This window comes from Mesoplodon bidens (assembly GCF_964165515.1).
Source record: "Mesoplodon bidens genome assembly, chromosome: 5".
NCBI lineage: Eukaryota > Metazoa > Chordata > Mammalia > Artiodactyla > Ziphiidae > Mesoplodon > Mesoplodon bidens.
In genome coordinates this window covers 43,251,974-43,271,803 of record NC_138161.1, presented here as the reverse complement: position 1 = coordinate 43,271,803, position 19,830 = coordinate 43,251,974, and the positions used below count along the sequence as shown (strand labels likewise).

General features: G+C 36.4%; 1 protein-coding gene across 2 annotated transcripts in view; it reads right to left on the bottom strand.

Moving 5' to 3' along the window:
* The window catches only part of ARL13B (ARF like GTPase 13B), a 74,523-nt gene that overhangs the window by 42,540 nt on the left and 12,153 nt on the right, over nucleotides 1-19,830 (bottom strand). For both annotated transcript variants that reach the window (XM_081235086.1, XM_081235085.1), the window contains exons 2-3: nucleotides 16,311-16,381; nucleotides 9,484-9,733 (exon numbers count right to left, since the gene is read on the bottom strand). In XM_081235086.1, the coding sequence (XP_081091212.1) occupies nucleotides 9,484-9,733; nucleotides 16,311-16,381 (321 nt within the window). The remainder of the gene's footprint in view (nucleotides 1-9,483; nucleotides 9,734-16,310; nucleotides 16,382-19,830) is intronic.

Sequence of the window (19,830 nt, the reverse complement as noted above, 5' to 3'; positions counted from 1 at the left end):
AGAACGGGTCAGAATGGATTGGGGGCAGGTGAGTAAAGGACAAGCATATAGGTATAGAAAACAATTAGAAGGCTAATGCAATAGTCCCAGTTAAGAGATGATGGAGGCTTGAGCTAGGATGGGAGTGGAGGTGGTGATGGTGGTAGCAGCAGTACTAACACTCAAGACTAATAAAAAAACATACTTGCTATGTCCCAGCATTGTTCTAATAATTTTAAAATTTTACCAACAAGAACACTGAAGTACAGCTAGGTTAAGTAACCTGACTCAGGTCACAGAAACTGTACACAGAGAACTTGGATTTGAACCTAGGCAATCTGATTCCAGAACCAGTTCTTAAATACTATATACCAAGTTGTAGTGATAGAAAACAAAATCAGACTAAAATGGGATAGATTTAAGAGGTAGAAGCTACAGGATACTGATTAGATTATGACAGCTTTTACTGAGATGGGAAAAGACAGAGATGAAGGTTTCAACACGAGGGGTGAGAAGGAAATCAAGAAATTCTGTTTTGGCCAATAGAATCTGAGATGACCATAAAATGTCAAAGTGAAGGTTTCTAAGGTATTAGCTATATCAGTAGGAACTCTTGGGAGATGTCAAAGCTATAGATTTGGGTCCTCTGAGTAAATAAACAGTATTTAAGGTCTCAAAAGTATCTAGATGCAAAAAACTGCAAGCCCAGAAAAGAGCCTGGGATATTCTAAAATTTAGACTTAAAGCAGAAGAGGAGTTAACAAAAAAGACTAAGAAGGAACCATCGATGAAATAGGAGGAAAATCAAGAAAAGTATGCTGTAGTGCAAAAGTGCTAAAAGGAAAACAAAGTTGAGGAAATAGTCAATTTTAGGTAAAATAAGAACAGCAAAGTGACAATGGATTTGGCAACATGGAGATAATTTCTTGACTCCAACAAGAGCAGTTTCAAGGAATTGTAGGAATGAAAGTACAAATGGAGCATGTTGAGGAAAGAATGTGATATAAATAAGTACAGAATCCATTACAGACAATTCTTTCCAGAATTTTGAATAGAACACTATAAAAAGGAGTCAACATGTGGAGAGAGATGTAGAGCCAAAGGATTCCACAATACTTAAAGAAACACAAGAGCACATTCTGCTGATGGGAATGATCCAGAGAGAGAAACTCGATATAAGAAAGGGGAGGGGGCTTCCCTGGTGGCGCAGTGGTTGAGAGTCCGCCTGCCGATGCAGGGGACACGGGTTCGCGCCCCGATCCAGGAGGATCCCACATGCCACGGAGCGGCTGGGCCCGTGAGCCATGGCCGCTGAGCCTGCGCATCCGGAGCCTGTGCTCCACAACGGGAGAGGCCACAACAGTGAGAGGCCCGCATACCGCAAAAAAAAAAAAAAAAAGAAAGGGGAGGAATAATATACTGGGTTGGCCAAAAAGTTCCTTCCGTTTTAAAGTAAAAATCAAAGACACATTTTTCATTTTTACCACGAAATTTATTGAACAACACATTCACCGTTTTGTTCCACTACCTTCTGCCATGTTTCAGGCAACTTCATAGTTCCATCTTCCCAAAACTTTTTATCATTTTGAGCAAAGAACTGTTCCAGGTACCTTTTATAGTCTTCCAGGGAATTGAAATTTTTTCCATTGAAAGAATTTTGTAAAGACCTAAATAAATGGAAATCCGAAGTGCAATGTCTGGTGAATATGGCAGATGAATCAGAACTCCCCAGCCAAGCTCTAACAGTTTTTGCCTGGTCATCAGAGAAATATGTGGTCTTGCATTATCCTGAGGGAAGATTATGAGTTTTCTGTTGACTAATTCTGGACACTTTTGGTCGAGTGCTGCTTTCAGTTGGTCTAATTGGGAGCAGCACTTGTTGGAATTAATCATTTGGTTTTCCAGAAGGAGCTCATAATAGAAGACTCCCTTCCAATTCCACCATATACACAACTATCACCTTCTTTGGATGAAGACCGGCCTTTGGTTTGGTTGGTGGTGGTTCATTTCGCTTGTCCCACAATCTCTTCCATTGCACATTATTGTACAGTATCCACTTTTCATCACCTGTCACAATTTGTTTTAAAAACGGAACGTTTTCGTTACGTTTAAGTAGAGAATCACACGCAGAAATACGGTCAAGAAAGTTTTTTTCGCTTAACTTACGTGGAACCCAAACATCAAAGCGATTAACATAACCAAGCTGGTACAAATGATTTCAACGCTTTATTTGGATATTTTGAGTATGTGGGCTGTCTCCCGAGTGGTATAATGTTGGTTGTTCTCAATTAATGTCTCGATTTGATCATTATCAACTTCAACTGGTCTACCCAACAGCGGAGCATCGTCGTCCAGCAAGAAATCTCCAGCACCAAACTTCGCAAACCACTTTTAACACGTTTGATCAGTCACAGCACCTTCTCCATACACTGCACAAATCTTCTTTTGCATTTCGGTTGCATTTTTACCTTTCTTGAAATAACAAAGCATAATACGCTGAAAATGTTGCTTTTTTCCTTCCGGCTTCAATATTAAAATGGCTACACAAAAATTCACCGATTTTTATAAGTTTTTTTTTTTTAATGCACCCTGATATGACAGCTGTCACACACAATCTAACAAAATTGTTTCAAATAAAGTTAAAGACAACTAAGCTCTACTAGAGCCATCTTCCGTAAAAAACCGAAAGAACCTTTTGGCCAACCCAATACAATAGTAGAAAGGGGTGGGATCTTGGACAGGAGCAGAAACACTTCTTCCATATTACAGGAGGGAAGACAAAGGAATAAAAGCAGATAACTGAGCAAATTTGGTAGTGGAAAAATGAGAGAATTCTTATGTGAACAGGAATATGGCTATATATGTGTGTATATATGTCTCCTAACACTATTAAATAATTTTTAACTTATAAAATATAAAGAAATTGAAGAGTTTTCTACTGTGTCAGTTACAAGCATTACCGGAGAAAAAGATGTTTCCCATAGGTCAGCTTCAAATGTTTAAGGAACATTATAAAAAAAGATAAATTTAAAACTAGTGATAAACTCCCCAGCTAAATCAGGTGGTGAGAGATATTTCTTCTGTCCCTTCTACACTTGTGCTATATCCTTTAATGTAGTGCCTTACTGATACTTGTTTATAATTGTTCCTAAATTGTTTATCATGAAAACTGAAAACTGAAAATATCGAGTACTATTTAATATTCATTAGCATAATTATATCCAGATGGGTTCAGAAAACAGTAATTTTCTAAACATACTGCTTTCAAAGCAAGACTTAATCACAGAAAGATTCATAGCAGAGCAATATATCACATACAATTTTCATTGTTATGTTTCAAAAGCACCCTAACCTAAGCAACATAAACATATTTAACTAATTACCTGTTGAACATTTTGTTTATTCACACACAATAGGCACTAAAAGTAGCCATTTTTTCCTTAAAATTACTACCTTAAAAGAAAAAATTCTTAAGCATTGGAGGCACACTATTAGGAATCTACTGGTTCAGAAAGTATGCAATAATTATTTTGAGCACTTGGGCTCCTATTCTTACCCACTAAGCCATGACATTTTCTGTAATCAAAAGCTTCATGTAGCTTGAATTCACATATGACACTTTCAAACTGGCTCTCCTAATTCATCTCTACCTAGACACAGCATATCATCAATAGTAACTATTCATATCCACCATCACATGCACAGAAAACTAGTAAAGCACTGCACTAGATGCTTTAAGTACATTATTTTAGAATTCACATGACAACACAAGTATTAAAATCCTTATTTACAAGTGGAGACATAGAAGCTCAGGAAGATTAAGTAACCTACTCAAGGCCTGGCTGACTTCAAAGCCCATGCTTTCCCCTGCACCAGTAGATCTCAATTTCTGCTGTGCAGCAGAGAGATCTGGAGAACCCGTGAAAAAGCCAGAGGCATCCTTGGCCCCACCCTAAAAAATACAGCAGGTCTGGTCTGATGCTGATCCAGGTGATCCCTGGATAACATCTTGCCACCTGAGGACACTGTCAACAGGTTTTTCTTCATTATTTTGTTTTACAATAGAGGGTGTTGGGACAGGGGAGGGAAAGGATGGGAACCTCTACAGGCTCTTTGTGCATAAATTACCTAGGAAGTCAACCAGCTGAGAAGCTTTACTGTAAACTACAGCTGCTATTAGTGAAGCTGGATGCCATTACAGACAAAAGGAAGCCCTCAGTAAGGAAATGTAGAGGTGAGTCAACAGTATAACTAAATAAAGTTGATGAAGATGACAGCTTGGTAAGTTTGCGCTGAAAGAAAAGAAATCTTAAGCCAATGGACCCTATAAATAAAGTGAGTAGGGGTTTCAGATAGTAAAAATAGTAAATTAAGGGACCCACCACTACAACTAAGGATCAAGTGATTAAGTGACATACGTGACTTACATACTTATGGGTTTCCAGAATTCTAAAAAGGACCCATGTTCCCCTATTTCTTATTGAAAGGTCTGACTTATGAAAGTACATTTGACTCAAATTCTAAGAACAGTATTAGGATAACCCATAACCTAATTAACTTCTCTTGGGCACTTATAAGAAAGAATATGACTCAAAGAAACTTGCAGTTTCCTGTAATACTGTCTAGAAGAAAGGTGAGTCAAATAGGTATATAGAGGGTGAAGACAAAAGTCTGATATCAATAAAAAAAATTATCAATAATAAAACCTTACTTATTATTTCTCCTAATATAAAAACTCACTGCCATGTTTTTTTTAACCTCTTTGGTCATGAAATCCTTTAGGAATTTGATGAGAGCTAGAATCTGCTCCCAAGAAAAATGTACATGCACTCAGAATTGTGTATGTGATTTCAGAGGGTCCTGGGAAGCCACCCATGGTGCAAAGACCTCCAGGTCAAACATTTTTTTACTGAAATGTTCATGACATCTAGCCAGATCATATATGAGATATTATGTTTTCTTTCCTGAGTGAAACTCCTATACATTTTTGTTGTGAAGCATCTGTGAGGTCCGACCAAAAGTTAAGTTAGGTCATATAACTCCACAGAAAAGCAGACAGTATATAATGAGAAAGTGGCACCACTCTAAGAGTTCAAGTATGCTAACACAAGTAGAATTGTTATTATCCTGGGAGGAAATTTTAGCTTGTGGATCTCCAGAGTTATTTCAGTTATAAGTATTAGGAGATTCAACCACAAAAAATGAAGGGTAATTTACAATCGCTCTGAGGGCAGCTTTCAAGACTGTACTAGAAAGAAGAGATGCAGAAAGAACATGTGCCTTCTTATATAACATTGGTATAACCTTGGGCTGCTGAAAATTTCAATAGGTTAAGATGTTTAAAATACCTCCTAGCTCAGCCCTTTCCACAAGGAATCAACAAATAGTACCTTGTATTATTAATGGAAAATTTCTATGGTGGATGTTGAGCTTAAATTTTGAAATTACTACTGATTTCAGTGCTGCTTATACCACTGCAGAAGTTGTTTACTTTTTCTCTTGGAAAGGTCTTCTTTATCTGTCAAGACTATCCAGTATTAGAGCTTTTAATAAATAATTAAATTATAAATGGTTAAAGCAAGAGTATGTATGTGGTGGTGGGAATGTGAGGGTGGGTAATATAATTCATACCTTAATTAATCAGAGTAGAGATTCAAGTTAATCTATAGTAGACATGAGAGAAAAAAGACTTTCTATTCTAGGTAAATAAACAACTCAGCATGATAACAAAGCCAAATATTTGCATGGCATCCATTTTTACTTTCTTTAGAAGGAATACAAGTCACTTTTACCTTTTTACCAAAATGGATTCTTGGCATAAACTATACTAAGGTCCACATTATAATACACAGCTGAATACAATCACAGAATTACTATATTTTACAGTTACTTTTATTAAAGAAGAGTCATTTAACCACTGAGTCCAAAGAAGTAAAGTGACTTGTCAGGGTCATAAACAAATACACAACTTTTAGAATCCAGGCTTCAGATTCTCTGTCTTCTCTCTAAACCCATGTTTTTTCACCTTTTCACCACTTATTTCAGAGATTTTGACTGGAATATTATGCTGATTAAGCAGTAAATACTAGAGAACTGCCAAACAGAAATTCCGAGCTAATAAAACACCGAAGCCTAGTGATCTACGACTCTGACCTTTCAAGAGAACCCTCACGTCTGTGACATAAAGTGAAATGTGACTGAGCCTTCATTTGCAATGACATATGCTGTCAGACTGCTGTGCAGAATCAGGTCAGGCAGAGCTAGAGTGTCCAGGACCTGCTATCGTGGTCATCTACTCTGCTTCCCATAGCATGAATGAATCCTGCTCTACCAATCTGTAATTTCATGATTACAGACGAGATAATAATTCTTCAGATTTCTTTCCTTCTGTTGAATGACTGAATCTTCTCAGAGGTCTGTTGTTGTTCTCTGTTTGCTCATTATTAGAGGGTAGGAAGAGAAAATTATCAAGGCGTTGAAGGGAGTTCTGAGAGGTTTTGTAGGTCCTAAATCACGTAGTTTAGGCTCAGACAGACAAGTGGTGATCGGAAGAAATTAGATGCCATTATAGGATTCTGCAGATGAGAGGTCCAGATGTCCGTGGGCAGGAAGGAAGCAGCTATGTGCAACAAGGAGCACTGTAGCCAGCCTCCTAATTCAGGTAGCCTCCCCTACATCTCCACACCCACTAGCCCCTAGCACTCAGCTTACTAGGGCTCTACTGGACGCCCCTCCCACTTACTATCCAATGGACTTTTCAATGCCATACTTATTATGTGCTTGGGTTACATCAGTTAAAACACAGACTTTCCTATCTGTGTGGAACTATGGAGGCAACCTGAAGGACTCCGAGCAGAGGAAAAGTAAAATGATCAAATTTGGATTTAAAACAGAGCTCTCAAGTACTTTATCTATTCTTGCATTGTTTCACTTATTAAAGCATGTACCAATTTTGTAACTTGAAAAATATCAAATAAAGAAAAGGGCTCCTGCTAGCAATGTAGAGGAGAGCTTAGAGAACAGGCAAGACTGCTACTAGGGAGACTGGTTAGGAGAGTAATCAGTAACACAAGGGAGAAGTGAAGAAAGGCTGAAAGGAGGTAACATTAAAGGGAATAGAGAGGAGTAAACAGACTCAAATGATATTAAGATAGTAACATCAATAAGACAAATTAATTGTAGGTCAGAGAGAAAAAGGTCAACAGGAGAACTTCCAAATTTGGGACTTGGGTGGATATTCAAGACGGATTTATAAACAGAAGAAAGAGTGGGATAGAAAATTTTATGTATTATATGAACACTGCATACGTTACATGTTTTACAAAAATATGCACAGGAAACTCATCAAAATGATAGCAGTGGCTGGCTCTGCATGATAGGTCAATCATTTTTTTTTTAACCTCATTCTTTCCTACATCTTCCAAATTTATTAAGAATATGTACTTTTTGGGACTTCCCTGGCAGTCCAGTGCTTGGGACCCTGCGCTCCCAATACAGGGGGCGTGAGTTCGATCTCTGGTTGGGGAACTAGAATCCTACATGCCGTGCAGTGTGGCCAAAAAAAAAAAAAAGAGAATATTTACTTTTTAGTAAATTTTGTATATTTTTGAAGCACACACATCTCAGAAAGTTCACCTTTATTAATAAAAGTTCTATGGTTGTAAAACTCCTTTGAGAAAAACTCACCAAATGGCAAACCATTCCATATTTCATAAACATATTATTGATCCCTAATTAATTCTCATGTCTTTGTGAGATCGCACTGACTATGAAATTATAATGTGAGCAATCATCCTAGTTGTGAGTTGTTTTTTTTCTTTTTTCCAATTCTGGAAATTCACTAGCTGAGAGAGGTGACAGAACTGAAAGCAGATATCTTGCTGACATTAAGATTATTCAGTAAACACTGCAGACACAAACTGCATGCCTCTGCCTCAGGGCTTTGCCACATACATCTATCTGCATGACTGACTCTCACTCCAGTGTCATGTTCTCAATATGACCTAGTATGATTATCCTAATTTTAAGAGTAACATGCCCCTGTCACCACCACCACCATAGGATTCCTGATCTTCTTTTACCTGCTTTGTTTTCAATATACTTATCACCTAATGTACAATTTATTTATTTATTTATTTATTTATTTATTTTTTGTGTGTGTGTCTCACCCTCTAGAATGTAAGCTCCTGAGATCATACATGGAGTTTTATTGTTTTTGTTCCCAAAGGTATCTCTATCACCAGAACAATGTCTAGCACATAGTGGATGTTCAATAAATATTTGTTGAATTAGTACATGTATGAATGAATAAATGCATGAGAGAATACATGAACAAAAGAATAAATTAAATAAATAACTATTGGGTTAAAAAAAGCACACTCAATTATTTTACAAATGAACATCAGTCATTAATACTTTTTACTTTAGAAGTCACTGGTTCTATGCTTAAACATTTATAGAGACTAATTTAGTCTATGGGTTCAAAGTTTACTCTTCGTATACATATCTATTAAAGTCTATTTCATATTCAATAAAGGTGAGAATTAATTATATATATATCAAATAACTTGTTTAATTAGTTAAATGTATAAAAATTAAACAGTATAAGCTTAACAATAAATGATACAATAAAGTTTTACTTTTTGTAATCAGAGCTTACAAACTGCCTCATTTTAAAATGTTCATTTATTACTGAGGACCACTGAGGAACTCTGTCTTACAATTTCTCAGTTAACCATGTGATAGGTTGCTTGGTTTTTTTTTTAATCGTTAGTAATGAAACACAAGAATGAGGGAAAGGGGACAAGAAGGCAAAATACACATTCCGCTTACTCCAATTTTAAGAGCAATTTAAACCACTTTCACTTTACTATGTCTCAAAGTTATAGCACCATCTGGTGTTTACTATGCAGAAATGCTATGAGGGCGGGTAGTGCAAAAGTCCTTTGTCACTTAATTTTTTTTAAATGTTTAGGCAGCTGGACAAAATGATGCTAAGCATACATCTAAGTTGATAATGGCACAGATCACATGTTCAGTTCGGAAATATAGTAGTAAAAACTGAGAAATCAACATGGCATTAGAAGAATAAACCATCTAAATAACTTTCAAACAAGAATACTCTTCAAGAAAAAAAGGACAGAGGCAAAACATAAATAAGTTATTAAAAGAGGAAAATAAATTGAAAAACATTTTAGAACCTTGTTAAGAGACCATTTGAAAAATCTGACAAAAGTAAATGATCAAATAAAACAAAGAGTTTACATTTGAAAACCCAAGAGATCTAATTATAAGATTTCTTCATTACGTAGCCTCTGCCCTTAACCTCTACAGATAGCATTATAATAAGGCCTTGGTATATTAACAACTCCCAGTAAATTACATACACTTTATCATATGAGGGTGTGACAATTTAGCTCATTCAGTATTTTGTTACTTAGGTAAATTTCTTTAATGACTTAATGCTGCTGTCTCTACGTTTACAATGACACCAACATTACTTACACCAATATAGGCTTTCCCGATATCCTAGGATGTCTTATCACTTCTGACATTGTCTCTTTTGTCTCTTCCATTCTCTCTTCATCACTCGAATCCACAACAAATATTACTCCATAAGATTCAGCATAGTAATTCTTCCAGATTCCCCGAATTCTTTTTCCACCTCCCAAGTCAAAGATGGTGACTTCAAACTTTCCTTGTCTAAGGTCAATTTTGGAAAATCCAACGGTAGGTGCTACATCTTCAGGATACTCTGTTTCAAATGATATAAAAGAAAGAATCTTTAGACTTTAAATTAATAACACTAATTTAACTTCACAACTTAAATGACATAAATGTGTTATTCATCATACTTTAGTACTAAATAGAATGTTTATTATTTGCTTACACAATAAGCATTACATCTAAGCACACTAGTTTGGGGGAAAGGTAGATACTATAAAATATCCAACTAGAATTTACACTCCTTGCAGATAGGAATTTCTGTCTGTTTTTTTGTTTGCTTGTTTGTTTTTATTGATATAACCCCAGTTCCTAAACTAATGCCCACCATATAACGGGTACTTAATAAGGATCTGTAGAATAAATACACAAATGAACTCTTGCCTTTAAGGCCACTGACTCCTCAAGTTACAAACAATAAAAATTTCAACCTTCAACACCACAGACATCCCCAAGGACCATTACAACCTCTGTGGAGTTATAAAGAAAAACTAAACATTCAGAGAATAGTCTAGAACAACCAAATAATGGGAGCAGCTATGAAGAGTATAGGACCTTTCTTTTTTAATTAACTGAATTAAAGCTATAATTGCAATAAAGAGACTTTTAAGGACAGTTTGCAAATACAAAGAGTAGATTTTATTTTCTTCTACAAGAATAGAATACAGGATATTCTCATAAATTTATAATTGAATTTCTTTGGACTTCTGCATATGACAGCACAAAGAAGAAGGTACAGGATGTATTATACAATTATAACTGCCAAAGAGCGGTAATGACAGTAAGAGATTAAAAAGATCACTAAGGTTCAAGACTTGAACTAGGAGCTGGGACCTAGGCCTTAAAGCTAGGTAGGATTTAGACAGTCAGATGAGGGACCTAAGTAATAGAAATGGTAAAAGCAAGATGCACGAACAAGTTGAACATTGTAGTTGGAGCAAACCCTTAAGCCTGAATGCACACTGAAGAGAGTTCTGAAGATAGAGAATTGGGAGCCACAGAAGGTATTTGAGCAGACCAATAACATAATTAAGGTGACTTAAGTAGTCTTCCTTGAGATTCCTCTTTGCAAAAGTCTCTAGAACAGACTGAAAATGAGAGTGATAGCCACTTTTTGGAGAGGTATGAAAATAAAAGTAGAAGAATGGCAAGAGAGAACTCATGAAAGATTAACAGAACCAAGTGACTCAGTGGTTACAGAGAAGAGTTCAAACTTCATGTCTGTCTCTTCCATTATCTCTTCATCGCTGGAATTCACAACAAATATTACTCCACCGTACTTTGTTTACAGCTGCACGGTCAATACAGTGGTCACCAAACTACATGAGGCTTTTAAAACTTAAATAAATTAAACTTAAATAAAATAAAAAATTCAGCTCCTCGGTTGTTCAAGCTGTATTTCAAGTGCTCAAAAGTCACATGTGGCTGGTGGCCCACCCTACTGGACAGAGCCAATATAGAACATGTCCATCATTATAAATAGCTCTACTGAACAACACTGGTTTAGAGGGTCTTATCATTCCCACATTCAGCAAAACATTTGCTATTACAAAGATAAATTTGAGAGGCATTTGCGTTAGGCTTAGGTGTGACTGAGAAAAAGACTTGCAATGTACCATTCCCTTTCAGCAAGCATCTTAATGCAGTTTACACAGCTCCCTAGAAAGTTAACAGACATCACAAGTCACATTTTTAAAATACCTGCCTTATCTAGAAGGAGAAAAAGGCAAGTTTAGAAGCAATATAAGCAGCCATGTATTCCAAAAACAGAATTAAACTAGACATTTAAAAATGTGGATCTAGTCCAGGACAGAACTGGCTTCACAGTTAAAATAGGCAGCTGTCTTTGAGTATGATTTGAAAGGTACCCCCAGGAAATTATCAGTGAAAATAAATCAACTATCCTGAGGAAGGGATAAGGGAAATAACACAGACAGAATACCTACTCAGTACCAGGACTTTGTTAGGCATTAGAATGCAAAGATGAATAAAAAAGGGTTGCTGTCCTCAAAGAATATCCAGTACAATTCAGAGAGAACTGTTATTCCCATTAATGGGAATAACACAGGAACCTATATGTTCTACGAACAAGTCTGGAGAGCACAGTGTGAAGGTATTACAAACTGCACTTTTATGTCCCTGCCAAAACTCATCTGTTGAAACCCTAATCCCCAATGTGATGGTATTGGGAGGTAATTAGGTTTAGGTGAGGTCACAAGGATGGAGCCCCCATGATGGAATTAGTGCCCATATAAGAAGAGACATAAGAGAGCTTGTTTCCTCTCTCTCCTTCCACCACATGAGGATACAAGTGAGAAGATGGCTGTCTGTAAACCAAGAAGAGGGCCCTCACTAAGTACCCGACCATACTGGCACCCTGACTGCAGTCTCCTAGCCTCCAGAACGTTGAGAAATACCTGTTGTTTAAGCCACTAAGTCTATGGTATTCTGTTATAGCAGCCCAAACTAAGATGGAGGGCATTCAAGAGAAAAAGGGTAAAGAGGAGCTAGAAGTGAGTCATGGCCTAGAAAGGCTTCAGAGAGGAAACGAAATAGGAGTAAAGTCTTAAAAGACAAAAAAATTATAACAAAGAACGGAGAACAAAATTCCAAGCAGGGGAACAATGTAAGCACAGATAAAATGATGGCACTATTCCCAGGAAACCAATTCATATTAAGTAATTTTTTCAAGGTTACATGGTAGACAGACCCAGGACTCAAATTCAGGTATTCAGGACTTTAAAAGCCTGTTTCTTTTGATACATGGAACACCCTCCCCAATTTCTCTATTCTTTCCTCTGGTTCCTACTCATAATTCTGTGTTTCAAGACAAGACTAAACGTTCAGGTTACAACCTTTTCTGTAAATCCTTCTCTGATGATTCCTTCCTACTTTCAGTATCACCTACACCATCTATTGTACTATTCTGTGTTCTTGCTGGTCTCCACAATAGCCTATACCTTCCCAATAGCTGGGAACTATCTTTGTATCCTTAGCACTCAGTACAAAGCATATAATTGCTCAATACTACAACACCAGACTGCTAGGACAGCTGAAGCTGCTGTCGTTATGTCCATTCTTCCATATATTTATCCATCCATCCATGCTTGTAATCATTTATTGAGGGCCTGTTATAAATCAGGCATCATACAAGAACCAGGGGTACAAAGACATATGGTCCCTAATCCTGAGGATTTCAGTAAAGCATATGTGTTAAGACAATGCCTAGAAAGTTCAAGATATAATGAAAATATATAATCAATAACTATTTATTGAGCTTATGTTATATGCTAAGTACTATGCAAGGTCCTAGATATACAAAGATTAATAAAATTTATTAATATTTTCTGATCTTAAAGAGCACTTATATAGAGGGAAAAAGAGGAAATATATACATAAACAAATAACTACAATATAATAAAGATGTGTTAATGTCAACAATGCTAGGGACCAATTTACACAAAGAATTTTCCCACCCAAAATAACAACAGTTCCTTAGAACTATTAGGAAATAACACTGGAAAGTCAGAGAATCCTGGATTTTTTAGCTGAGCACATGGCTGTTCAGGATAAAGAATGCAATCCCCAGTCTCTATGACAGCTAGGGGTGGCCATGAGAACAGGTTCTAGATAATGTGCTTGTGGTATACTATTAAATGTTTAACTGGCTTTGGAGGCTGTGGAACTCTGATAGGTAGTGTTTGCCAATTGTCATGGTGTAAATACTCCTGCTATGAACTATTTCAAATTACCAATATGAGGCACCTGAACATAGAGTTTGGAGGAGAGGTGCCTAACTGGCTCTCCTTGACTAATATGAGCCAATAAGAGCAAGTAACAACCAGCTCTGGAACACCATGGGTTCTAGCTAATGGCCTGTGAACTGCAGTGATGTGGTGGCTTCTGGTTCACATACTTTAAAAAAAGAGAAGGACAGCCTCCCTTTGTCCTTTACTTCTTCCTTCCAGCTGAAATGCACATGTAGTAGTGAGACACCTTGGACCAGGTAGGCAAAGGAGAACACTAGGAATGGCAAAGCAAATAGGAAAAGGAACTTGAGTCTCTAATACCTTAGAGCTGCTATGTCAACCCTAGACTGCTTTTCCCTGTGCTATAATATGAGAGAGAAATAAACTTTTTTTTTTTTTTTTTTTTTTTTTTTGAGGTACGCAGGCCTCTCACTGTTGTGGCCTCTCCATTGCAGAGCACAGGCTCCGGATGCGCAGGCTCCGAGGCCATGGCTCACGGGCCCAGCCACTCCGCGGCATGTGGGATCTTCCCGGACCGGGGCATGAACCTGTGTCCCCTGCATCGGCAGGCGGACTCTCAACCACTGCGCCACCAGGGAAGCCCTAAACTTCTATTTTATTAAACCACTGTTATTTTAGGCTTATTTGTTAGCACAACTGAACCTATATCCTATTAATGCAATCACTTTGACAGCCATGAAGAAGAGAAGCTGACTGAAGGAAGTGAACCTCAAGATAGGGAAAGTACTCTTAGATTAGTAAGCTATAAAAAAATTATAGATGAAACACTAAACCCAGGGTTTGGATGCAGACAACGGCAATACAGTGGGAGAGGAAGATTATCTCAAAAGAAAGGAGGAAATATACAATAAAAAATTTAAAAAAAATTTTAATAAAAAACAAAACAGAAAAGAGCCAGAAATAAGCTAAGAGAAGCCATGGGAGAAATGTTTTAGGAAGACTTCCTACTAAGGCATGGCCTGAACTAGGACACCAAAATAAGTAAAACTGCCCTTGGGGAATTTATAGTCTGGAGAGGTAGAGTAATACATAAAAAGAGGGGCAATTAAGTAGCTATACAAGTAGATACAGATAAGAGTAGACAAAAACAGAGGATGTGGTCAATTGTACTGATGGTGGTGGTAAGGGGTGAGGGCAGCAGGAGATCAGAAGAAACTTCATAAAGAAGGAAACTATATGACAAACGAGCATCTTTAGAGATAAGTAGATAATCTGTCTTTAAGGATAAGTTGATATTCTCTTCAATAAGGCAAGTGGGAACAGCATAAACAAAATCACAAAGGTATCAAAAGGCTCAATTTGAAAACCTTCAAGTCATTCTATATAACTGGAATCTTTAAAAAAGAAAAATGGTAAGAAATCAATCACTGGAGTAGTCTGAAGAGTAAATACGAAATGAAAAACAAAAACAGAGCCACAGGGGAGCTCAAAGTTGAAGGCAGCTTTGGCTTTTTGTTCATGATGTGACACCTTGAACATTTTCTAAACTCAGAAAAAGAAACTAATGGAGGTGGGATTCAGAAGAAAAAGGCCTGATGGAAAGAGTTTGTTCTAAGTACACACAAATAATTAGACAGTCTGATTAGCACCTTCCTGGATCCTGCTCCCTTGAACATAAGGCTTTGAAGGAATGAAAGAGAAAACGTTTAGATAAGGTTTCATGGCCTGCAGGCCAAATCTGGCTAGCCACCTGTTTTTACATGGCCCTCAAGCTAAGAATGTGTTTTACATTTTAAAATAATTTCCAAAAAAACCCCAAGGATAATGTTTCATAACACATCAAATTTTAGGGTCTATAAATAAAGTTTCATTGGAACATGGCCACGCTCATTTGTTTACATATTTTCTATGGCTACTTCTGCACTACTATGTCAGAGCTGTGTAGCTGGGAAAGGGACCAGATGACTCTCAAAGTCTAAAATATTTACTATATGGATCTTTACAGAAGAAGTTTGCAAACCCCTGGTTTAGATGGTGACAGTGAGTGCTTTGCAAGAATATAACCTAGGTGACAGCATGAGGGGTACAAAAAGGCTTTAGAAGACTCCTCAAACAATAATATATAGTTTGCATCTAATTGGGGGGGTGACAAAATGTTTTTCTCTAACAGCAAATTTTGCAAGGTGTCAATTTTCTTTCATGAATTTCCATAAATAAAAGCTCCCTATCTGTCATGCATGATACCTACTTGCAAAATCCATTTTCAGGAACAAATATATGTTAGGTTTTCTCCCAATTCATACCCTCGAGATGCCTGGCTCATGCTACATCTTCTGGGTACATAACAAACTCATTAGTATAGTGCCTCTATATTGTAGTTACAAAGCATTAAATTAAGACTAAATAAATACATCCAATGAGATGTAATATAAATGAAATAAAACCCTTTAATGTATCTTTAATGTAACTGTAAAAATTACACATCATGTTGAAAAAAAAATCAAGAGATGCAAAGAGAACTGTGCTGGCTAACTGTATTTCTACCTCCCTTTCATTTAGCTGTAGCCCTGTGACTAAATTCTGGCCAAGAAAATGTAAGTAGAAGATAGGGATCCTTAAAGGCAGGGGCATGTCCTTTTTTTACTTTTTCCTTCCTACTGGCTAGAAGACAGCTGCGATCCCTCTTAGCTGATCAAAAACCTCGAGGAGCCTCTGCATTCATTCAAATCTGAAACATAACAGGCTGGTACTATTAAGCCAGAGTCTATTCACCACATTAGCCTCAAGTATACTAAGAATATAAAGTAATAGAGTGCACAGTATATGTACCCGAATATGTAATAAAGCAATTTAAATAAATAAATCAGAGTAATTTAATAATAAATTTTTTCAGCTTACCTCCTTGGATTCCCTTTGCTGTTGCCGTTTTACCAGCATTATCAAGTCCCACCATCACAAGAGTCACCTTTCTTAAAACAATAAAAATTTGAAAATCACTTTGAGTCAATTAAGTATTGGGGTAAAAATAAAATCAAATTCATTCATCCAAGCAACACTTAAGGAGCATCTACATGTACAAGACAATCTGCTGGATGCTAGCGGGTACAATGATGAATAAAATATACATTCAAAAAGCAAAATTCTTAAAAAATACCTGTAAAGTGTCATCCTTTTGTTCTCTAAGCAAAAAAAAAAAAAAGGGAACTGTACAGTAGATAACCTGAAGGATAGAGAAGAAATAAGGGAAAGAAGAGAGAAAGCAAGGGAGGGAGATGGATCCTAGCACGAGTTATCTATCATGTCTAAAGACTCAATTTTCTAGTTAACTGAAGTCTAAGGATTAGCACAAATTTGTTTTTTCTTGTGAAATTACATAAGAAAAGAATGATTGTTACGTTCTTGACACTACTAGTATGCTCAACTGTTTTTATATATGCAGCACCTTACCAAGTATAAATCTTAAACATAGTATAGTAACATGATTATTAACCTAAGCGCTAACATATTTTGAAAGAGGGTTCCTAAATTATAAAGCTTAAAATGTTTCTGATGATATAGCTAAACTTCACAGAGGTAGAAAAAAAAATACAATCCAGTTCAATTTTACTATTGAAGAAACGTTAAGTCCAGAGTCATAAGATAAGACAATGAATTGGTTACAGTCAGAACCAGAACCTAATTCACCTAACTCCTAGGGACTTCTCAAACCTGGGGCAGATTATAAAGGAACAAACCTACTATCCTGGTCCTATTATCTCAGCGATTCACTCCACCACTAAAGCTCATTTCTGTTCCAGGCTTAACTACTGCTTAGTATAAATGAGACCATCTATTAACACCATTTTGGGAATATAGAGAGAAAGCCACAGCATAACTGGGCCACATTCCCATGGGGTAGAGGCAGGGTTTCTATCAAGTACAGTCATTCTTCACTGGCGATCATTCCAAGGGTTAAAAAACAGAACTTAGATGGCAAGAAAGGGTGTTTTTTCATCTGTCTAGGCCTGGCTCTCTTGGATCTGGACTTCTTTATTGAACAAATAGTTACTGACCATCTTCTGTATACCATACACCAGTGTTCTAGGTACCTGAGATACACCTGTTTATTTAAATAACCACAACAACAATGAAAAACAAAAACTGATAGAGAAACCCTTCCCTTATCAAACTTACATTTTAGTTACAGGAGACAAACAATATAATACATATAAAAATAAGTAAATTACAGGTTATATCATATGTTAGAGGTGATTAGGTACTATAGAAAAAAGGATAAAGTAGAGCATGATACGGATTGTAGTTTTACATAAGGTGATCAGGGCAAGCCTCACTAAGAAAGAAGGTAAAGTCTGAGCAAGGCCTTGAAGGAGGGAGTTACTTATGCAAATATCTGGGGCAAGAGTACAGCTGGGGCAAAGGCAAGGAAGCCAGTGTGGTAAAACCCAGTGAGACAGGAGCAGGGAAGAAGGACAGGAAGTCAGAAACGCATCAGAGGCCAGATAACATAGGGCCTTGTAGGCCATGGTGAGGACTTTGGTTTTTGTAAGTGAAATTAATTTACTCTTCATGTTAATTTCCTTTGTTATCCAGGAGCCTTAGTCTTTTGTAAATGCTTCAACCATCCCTATATCCACCATGAAGAATAAACGAAAGTATGTCTATGCTTGAGTCAGTGGTAAGTCACAGTTAGCAGCATCCCCACACCCCATTCCCAGTCAGTCAGTGGTGGGGTCAGTGGAAATGCCAAAGAGGCACACAGCAAATTATGAATTTACGGATCTGAGGTAGTATGTGAGGTCTGGGTACTTCTATCCACGGGAAAGTTTTACCTGTATTATCAACTTTGAAAAATATGTTTACTTCTTAAGGAAGCTTTGAGATATGTAGAGTATAACTCTACTATTTTGTTTGAAGAATTCATAACTTCCAAATATCAAAGAACAAAATTTAAGTACAAAATAATTTTTAAATAAAATATAATAAATGACTATCCAAAAAAGATGGATTGTATAGCATTTAAACAATATTTTGGATAACTGAGGTTACTAGATAGATAATAAATTAGACCATAATAGTAAAGCTAATTCAATTGCTCTTTAATAATTTATTTCAAGATCTACAGTGCTTCAAACATCACCATGACCAAAACAATTACTTTTGGGGAACAAATCCCCATTTTCTGCTTGTTTGCATCATTTATTCTGTAACTATTGATTAGGCACCGATTACACAGTAGCAAAAAAACATCCACAATCCCTAGCCATCATAAACCTTAGAGCCTAGAAAGAAAAGAGGCATTAGAGATTTATGTGTGATGACGGTTGTAAAGGGAAAGCACAGGCAGGCACAGGAAGAGATAGCAGATGACCATGCCTATTCTAGAAGTCACAGAAGACCATACTGCAAACATATATCGACTGGGTCAGCAGTTCCTAGGAACATCATGGATCCGTTTCCCATCCCTTATGAGCCAGAGTAAAAAAATCTCAAATATACCTTTTTAAGGAAAATGGCCCTTCATTCTCTACTACAAAGGTAGCATTTTATGTTTTCCCCCCTCCATCCTTGTCAAGATTTCAGTTTAAAAAAAAAAAATCACTGTCCAAATAATTACTTTTACACATTTTGAAACATTACTCTTAAAGCAGCTATCAAGGAAAAATGTTAGATTTTACCTTAAAAGCTTTCCTTTTTTAAACAGAATATTAGGTTCAAACAAAAAAAAGTTCTTCAAACATGAAAATCACTTTGGAAAATTATAATCATGCTGAGACTGGCACGAAATAAGTCTCTCTGGATTTCTATTTTTATTTTGACTACACTTGCAAGTACACAGTTAATCTTTAAGATCATTATGCCATATACTTGAAAACACAGGTTTAATTAAATATTTGAGGTAATTAAAGCCTTAATGAAAAAACATAACATTAGCAGTACAAATGAAAATCACAGTATGAATTACTGCAATGCCTGATAACAAAGCATTAAATTTATACTTTCAGAATAGAATGGGTTTAAAAGGCTAACAATCACCTAACAATCAAAATTCTATGGAACTCTTTAAACACTGAATATATTCAATCTAACACATTTTAAAATGTACATGTCATTATAGCTTTTTAAAATAAGATAAATTATCACTGATTGGGAACAGTTTGGCTGTGATGCTATGTAACAACAGAGAAATAAAAAACTATGTTTTTTAGTCTTATGATTATTGATCAAATACACTAGTCCTTCAATTGAAAAAATAATAAACAGTGTTCTTAGGTTTATAGTGTCTAGAAAGTTGACACTAGCAATAAAAGCAATCATTTAGTCATTTGGTCAGGCAGTAATTCAATAAAAGTACATAAGGCATTTGAGTAATATGGACACAAAAATGCCTGAGACATGATTTCTATCCCAGAGTGCTCAT